Source organism: Orycteropus afer, unplaced genomic scaffold (genome assembly GCF_000298275.1).
Source record: "Orycteropus afer afer isolate SDZICR_OR568_19922 unplaced genomic scaffold, OryAfe1.0 scaffold00056, whole genome shotgun sequence".
Classification (NCBI taxonomy): Eukaryota; Metazoa; Chordata; class Mammalia; order Tubulidentata; family Orycteropodidae; genus Orycteropus; species Orycteropus afer.
This window is the reverse complement of record NW_006921643.1, coordinates 5,042,845-5,050,836: the sequence shown is the minus strand read 5'-3', so window position 1 is coordinate 5,050,836 and position 7,992 is coordinate 5,042,845. Positions and strand designations below refer to the sequence as shown.

The window sequence follows — 7,992 nt, the reverse complement described above, 5'->3', positions numbered from 1 at the left end:
TGGAGAACTGGCTTGTCACACACACACTTCTCTGCTAGGAGGCAATGTTGGTACAGGAGTACAGTATTTCTAGTTTGTTGTTCCAAGTATGTACAACACGTAGCACTGCTGTATCAGGTAAACATGTGCACAGGGGAAGATGAGGCGTGGGCTCATAGAAAGCAGTCAAATGGAAATCAAAAGGACTTTCTCTTTCAGAGTTCCCCTATCTTTATTTGTAGAGGTTATCCAATAATTTCTTTAATTACATCGCATACTTCTGCGTCCATTCCCGAGCTATTCTGTTGTACCTGTACACACAAAGAGAGGCTTGGCTTAACATAGGTGAGGTGTCAGTTGGTCAGCAACAGATTTCATTCATTATCCCATCTAGTAACTTGAAGGTATTACTTAGAATAGTCAAGCAAAGTTACCTTTCTAGCTCAACTTTCTAATACCATTTATTCAAATTAGTGGAAAAGAAACATAAAATGTGAAAGGTTTTTTAGCTTTGATTCATTTATTTGGAGTTCTTGAAACTATGTAACTCTATATTATATAGTTCCTGAAACCATATACCAATAGGGATTAAAATGACATAATATTTTCCTCTATATGTCAATAAAGCACTGGTTCTGGTAGAACAATTTGGTTGATGAAACAGATGGGAGTTTACTGTTCCAGAACAATGTTCCAGTAGTAAGACAAGTAGAGCAAAAGTTTCCACAATTCTTCTATTAGAACTCAAAAATAGTCAGTAAAAAATATAATCTAATTTTATTTTGAATGCAGCCAGAAATAAATGCATGAGTATAGATACTATTCAGATCTAAACACAGACAAAACTAAATTAAGAACCAACTGCTGTTAGTATCCCAACCTCTCAGCGCAGCTCTACTTAAAAAAAAAAAACAACAAAAACCTATGTATTACTCTCTAACCCAAAAGATTTCAAGTTATTCTTTAATACTTGTATTTTAACTTTAGAAAACTAATCTCTCCCATTCTGTTCCTCTAACAATCTCACTGAATAATACGCAAAACAAAAAAGGATAGAACACTTTTAGTTACTACCTCTTGATATCCTGACTGTACGGCAGTAATTCATAGTACAATTCTCAAATGACTAAATACTGTGTAAAGTTTTGTTTTAAAAATTTTGGGCTTCTTTATTTATCGTAAAATTTATTCATGTTCTTCCTTTAGATTCTGCCACATGATAGAAAATAAATTCCCTTCTCCCATTAATTTACAAATACCTAAAGACATATGAGCTCTTAATGAAAAGTGCTTTATGTCAAAAGTTGAGCATAAGACACAAACCTACTGGGAAATGTACTACAGAAAAGTTTTTATAGACAGGAAGAATCATATGAAACAATTAGGGATAAGATCAGCATTGTCTACTTGTAGTATCTGGTGCAAATACTCTTCCTTCCTGTTCCGAAAAAACTCCCAAAATCAAACCCACTGTCATCAAGTCGACTGCAACTCATAGTGACCTGTTAGGAATCTGTCGTTGTTGCTGTTGTTATGTGCCGTGGAATCAGACCTGACTCATAGCAACCCCTCCTTGGGTTTCCGAGGCGGTATCACTATGGAAGTAGATTGCCCAACCTTCCTTCTGAGGAGTGGCTGGTGGGTTTGAACCGTCAGCCTTCTGGTGAGCAGTCAAGTACCTTAGGCACTACACTACCAGAGCTCCTAGGAGTCTACTAGGGAGAGAGTAAAACCACTCTTTAGAGTTCCCAAGGCTGTAAATCTTTACGGAAGCAAACAGACTCATCTTTTTCCCACAGAAGGGGCTGGTGGGTTCGAGCTGTTGACCTTTTAGCTTGTAGCTGAATGCTTTAATCATCATGCCACCAGAGTTCTTATCTTTCCTCTCTCTGGGAGAGTATTTAAGAGCTTCATTTCAAATACCTGGCCCATCTTAATTTAAGACTTGAGACATAAAAATCCCCACCCAACCACCATAGCCATCTTTCTGTCTGGAGGTCACACTTACTTTTCTCTATCTGTTTTGTAGATCCGAGCAATCTCAGGCACTAAAGGATCATCTGGATTGGGATCACACAACAGAGAACAGATGGACAAGAGTACTAGAAAGAAAAAAATGTATGAATTAGCAGATGATAAAAGCAAAGGGTTGGGAGAACATGAGATGCCAAGAAGAAAAAAAAAAAAAAAAAAAATTAAGAACCTATTTTAAACTGTAGTGCCTAGAAATTTTGTTCTACCTAGTCTTAGTGATCTATCAAGATTTAAAGAAATTTAAACAGAGTTCAGGTCACTAAAAAATAAAAAACCAGAAATAACTATAGAAGATAAACGTACAATGGTATTTTGGTCTCCCATATCAGAATATAAACCCCATTGTTCAAAGTTTCACAGTAATGATTTAAGAGTTAATATGACTCTCTATCCCTCTACTGGGAGCCCTGGCAGCATAGTGCTTAAGGCATTTGACTGCTAACCAGAAGGCTGGCGGTTGAAACCCACCACCCACTCCTCGGAAGAAGACTGGGCAATCTACTTCCATAGTAATACCACCTCGGAAACCCAAGGAGGGGTCACTCTGAGTCGGATCTGACTCGACAGCAATGAGTTTATGCCTCAACTGGTAATGAAGTTGGCCCTGACAGGTGACGTGATTTGCCCAAAGTCCCTGGCTAGTGAGTAATGAGAATGGAATTAGAACTCAGGTCTTCCAAATCCTAGACGAAGAACATTTCCAAGTCCATAAAGTTGGATTTTTAGAAGCTTATGTTCAGGGGTGAACAGCATTCAAAATTCCAAAGGAAGTACACTAATGAACACTCAGAAATGACAACCATGAAATCCAACAATCAATGCTTTCTTGATGGCAGGTACCACATTCAGTGTGGTAGTTAAGTGTGTCAACTTGGCTGGGCCTGGTTGAGTGGCTGGGCAGCTGGATGTAGTATTCCCTATGAGACTGGTAATCAATTACATGGTGGAATCTACTGCCTTAGGGATGTGGTCTGCTTCCCATATATAAGGAGAAGCCTTGGAAAATGGTCTCTAGCTTATGGCATACTTGAACTCTGCATGTAGCCATGTCATTGTTCAGCAGCCTGCCACACTCTGCCAACCTTGGGATGTTCAATGGATTTAAATTAATGGCCTGCTGTGTGGTTTGTTAACAATGGGACCGTGCCATCTTATTTGTCGACCTTGTGCCAGTTAGCCTCAGCAGCTAGCAGCTTGAGTGAAGAGATGCCACTAGCTTCAGTGGGCAGAAGCAGGAGGCAGAGCTGAAGCCCAAGGTTGAGGGGCTTTTACACAGTCCACAGAGACTGTCACTTTGAACTCGGGACTTCTAGCCTCCCGAACTGTAAGAGAATAAACTCTTGCTTGTTCAAGCCATTGCACTTGTGGTATAATCCTGTCAGAGTAACCAGAACATTCAGATATAATGAATTAATTTCATTTTTAGTTGAAAGTACTTTAGTACTTGCCCCACATGAGGCTGGCTACAAACTTACAGAAAACACAGCATACTTCTACTAAGATATCAAATTCTTCTCAGTGACAGTTAAGAATCTCATCTAAGTCATTTCTTCAGTGATAACCTGGGATGTAACAGATTATGAGGGCAAATCTCAATGGTATAATTTCTTTTGTTCAAATCTGTTGTTAATGTATGTATTCTTTTTTGAATGCAAAAAGAGGGCCAAGGTCAGTAGCTTCTGACATACTGAAATAATTCTAATCATTCTATTTTGATGTTTACAGAACTCAGCTACTTTATTTCTCTCTAATGCTCTGTACCAAGAGGCAATGATGCTGACCCTATTTTACTCCTAAAACACCAAATTCAGCAGGAAAAGGATTTACTCATTTTCTTATCGAATATATTCTACAGAGATAAGGGGTTTCTGAGTAGTGAAGAAAAAGCTGACATACCCTTTTATCATTGAGTTTGGTAACACACACAAAAAAGCTATTTCCTTGCCTTAAGAGTATATGGAAAATAAAAACATCAGGAAAGATGTTTTCTGACTTTTCATTCCTGTTGGCCATAATTCTGGCAGATGGCATCCCCAAAACATCTTCTCTTCCCATTGTCAGGTGTTATCACCTGATGCCCTCTTCAAGCATAGAACATTCTAGCAGCAATTAGGAAAGATCTCCTATTTCCTAAAAACGACAGCAAGGAGTTATATTTTAAATGCTCATGAAAGTGTTAACTGTAAGAAGAAACTTATCCAACCTATCAAATTGGCAGGAATGAAACTGATTCTTCACCTAAAATTTATAGACAAGATTACCAAATTAGTGTTTGTTCTAAGTTCTCTTTATTTACTCTCCTAATTACTCTAATAAGGCAACTTTAAAAAGACAGACTTTAAAAAAGTAGCTTTTCTGACTTTCCTTCCAGGAAAGGAAGGGAGGGTGGTTATCTAGATCTGCTGAAAGGATTCTATGTAGACTCATTTAATTCAAGAAAAATTGATTTTGGCTTATAATGTATGTCACTTTCTTTCTCTGGGAATGAAAATAACCAACTCCTATTTCCACAACCTGCACAGGATCTTCACTGGAGTAACCAGACTTTCAACAACATACATTCTTCATCAGTATAATATGTTCAAAATATAGTCATTTTTATTCATGTCATAACCCAAAGTCACTTCCAATTCTAAAAACATATAATCCAGTAGCTTTATAGGACACTTATCTGCTTCCTTTAGCTTTTCTATATATGTATTAAGTTCCTAAAATATATCTTCAAATGGAAGAAATTTTGGATCAAAATTATTGCTCTTGACAACAGACTATTTTTTAAAGAGTTGACTGAATTCACACACAGGATTCCTAGTCAAGGCCTTTTAAGTGAACTCCTTGCCCATATATTCATTACAAAAAAGGAGTCTCATTAAAACATTCATCTAGAGTTAAAGGCAGCAAAGGTAAATACTATTATGCACACAATCCTGCAATAACAACAATAATCTACAAGTGGATGCATAGACAGACATGTAAGCTGAACAGGAGTGGGAAGGAAAATGGGCCTATTCCCATGAATATATGTATATAGGACTGACAGGTGTTGCAAATATATCTGTGAATATAGTAAAGCACACAGAGGGATGAAGTTATGAAAAGTCCTTATAGCTACAACCAAACAGGAAGCTCTTGTGGCTTATTGTCTAAGGCATTTGACTAACTAGAAGGCTGGTGGTTCAAACTCACCACCCACTTCCCAGAAGGAAGGTTGGGCAATCTACTTTTTCTTCTTCTTCTTTTTTTTAAATTGTGATTTGGGTGAAAATTTACAGAGCAATTTCACTTTCCATACAGCACTTCAGATACACTTTGTCTCATGACATTGACCACAATTTACCACAATGCAACAACTCCCCTCCCACTTCCTCCCAATAGTTAATTCTTCCCTGTGTCCATCACTCCATGCACTGAGCTGTCTCCCTGTGCATAAACAGTCCTTCTTTCTCTCATGATTGTTCTCTCCAAGGAGTATATCTACCTCAGGGAAATGTTCAACTCATACGCCTATCTTCTGTTTGGTGGAAGCCACAGGTATGGGTTCAATTCCAGACCTGAAGGGCAGTTAGGGGCCATAGTTTCAGTGGTTCCACCAGGCTTTATTGGACCAGCAAACCTGGTCCTCCCCCGCTTTTTTTTCTCCAAATGATTTTGAGTTTTGTTCCACATTGTTCTCCCTCTCTATCAAGGATCTCCGACATAGATCTCCCTCCAAGTGGTTGACAGTGGTAGGCGGGCACCACCTAGTTCTTCTGGTCTCATAGTTGTATAGGCTGAGGATTGCATGGTGTACCAGTTGCGAGGACTAATTATTTCCATGAATCTTTGGTTTTCTTCATTCTTCTTTGCTCTGGACGAGGAGAGACCCATTGTTGCATCTAGATGGCTGCTTAAAAGCTTTTAAGATCTCAGTCACTACTCACCAAAGTAGGAGGTGGAACATGTTTTGTGTAGTATGTTATGCCACTTGAGCTTGATGTCCCCTGTGACTATGGTCCCAAGCCCACAGGTTCAACTACTTGGTCCCTCTGGGCAGCTGGCTGTGACCAAGAAGTGACTATAACCTTGCCCCTTGTCAGCTCTACTATACACCTGGGAATTGAGATCACACAAATAAATTTATAGGACCACTGTCAATCCTATACCTGGTCTTGGGTACACTCCCTGCTTCATAGATATACCTACTAGTTCAGCCTGTCCGCCCACCTATCCACCTGTATACCCATGTTTTGGGCAATCTACTTCAGTAGTGATACTGCCTCGGAAACCCAAGGAATCACTATGAGTAGGATCCGACTTGATAACCAAATACCCTGAGGGAATGAGTCGCTGGGCCTGGAGGATCAATACCATAGTCTCAGGGGATATCAAGGTCAATTGGAATAACAGTCCACAAAGACAATCTTCCACATCCTACTTTGCTGAGTAGCAACTGGGTGTCTTAAAAGCTTGTGAGCAGCACCTGAGGTGTAACTATTGGTTTCTTCTTGTCTGAAGCAAGAAAGAGTGAAGAAAATCAAAGATGCATGGAAACAATTAGTCCAAAGGACTAAAGGACTATGCAAATTCCAGCCTCCACGACCCTGAGACCAGAAGAACTAAATGGTACTCAGCTATCACTACTGACCCCTCTGAAAGGGATCACAGTAGGTAGTCTAGCATAGAGTATGAGAAAAATGTGGATTAAAACTCAAAACCATAATAGAGACTGGTGGAACCAAACTCAGCCCATGGCTCAACTTTTAGCCAAACAATAGAAAGGCCAATAAAGTGACCAATTAACACCAGGGAAGGATGCATACACTCCCTAGAACAACCAGCCATATGAGATCAAAAGGGCAGCACTGCCCAGGAACAAAGCTCAGAAGCCAGGAAGGGACAGGAAAGAAGGAAGAATGGAAACAGTACACACAAGGAGGAAATGGAGAAAGTGCTGTTACATTGTGGGGACTGCAATTAATTTCAGGAAATCAGAATGTGTATGATTTGTTGACTGGAAAACCATTTCGCTCTGTATACTTTCACACACATCATAATAAAAAGTAAAAAAAAAAAAACCAAACCAAACCATTAAAACTAGGTAAGTTGATATAGTCAAATTGAATGAAATGGAATGCCAATTCTTTTAAAAGATAGCTATCCAGATAGAAAACCACTTCTAATAGCCGTTAGAATTTAAAACAGCTGAAAAATCAACAATAAGCATGGGGGTGGGAATCAATAGTTTTAGCTATCTAGAAGTCCCTCCCATTCCACCTCTTGGTCCCATTACTTGGTATTTCCACTATTCCACGGTGAAAGAAGAACAACCAATAGGATCTTCAATAGTCCAGGGTATCACAAGAACAACAGGTATATGAATACTTTCTCAAGTAGCTCTTGAATTGCAAAAGGGTCCCCCAATTGAAATGGGGTCTCTTTTCTTGAAAAGTATTTAATTCACAATTTTGAAAAAAAAAAAAAAGTAGTCTTCTGTTTTGGTCTAGGACCCAGAAGTTTTGCTTTAATGTCCCCAGAAGTTTTTTGTTTCCTTTTAAAATCAAATTAAGAATATGATATATTCCTATCATATATGAAGTTATAAACATGGTAACATGCGGCAAGAGCAGGAGAAAGGGGATTAAAAGCCAGGAAGCCAGAGAGAAGAGAAATCAGCCAAAGGGATTAGGTGAGGAGAGGAAACTCAGGCCCACCCAAAGCAGCAGGATGGGAAAGCAGGAGAAAGGGGATAAAAGTCAGGAACCTGGACAGAAGAGCAGTCAGCCCCAGGGATACAGGTGAGGAGGAGACAACTCAGGGATGCCCAAAGCAGCAAGCCAGAAGAGCAGGAAAAAGGGGATTAAAAGCCAGGAAGCCAGACAGAGGAACAGTCAGCCACAGGGACCCAGGTGGGGATGATACGAGAGGTCTCCAACAGCAGGACAAACTTGTCTGTCGGTTTGTCCTACTGTGGTGACATATAGACGTGAGTTTTGAGGCTGA

At 39.5% G+C, this 7,992-nt stretch overlaps 1 protein-coding gene across 1 annotated transcript in view; it reads right to left on the bottom strand.

Annotated features, from left to right (window-relative positions):
- Window positions 1-244: 244 nt before the first annotated feature.
- Window positions 245-7,992, bottom strand: part of UBE2D2 (ubiquitin conjugating enzyme E2 D2) — a 26,867-nt gene continuing 19,119 nt past the window's right edge. Inside the window, exons 6-7 of the mRNA XM_042780694.1 lie at window positions 1,988-2,081; window positions 245-290 (exon numbers count right to left, since the gene is read on the bottom strand). Coding sequence (XP_042636628.1) covers window positions 245-290; window positions 1,988-2,081 — 140 coding nt within the window. The remainder of the gene's footprint in view (window positions 291-1,987; window positions 2,082-7,992) is intronic.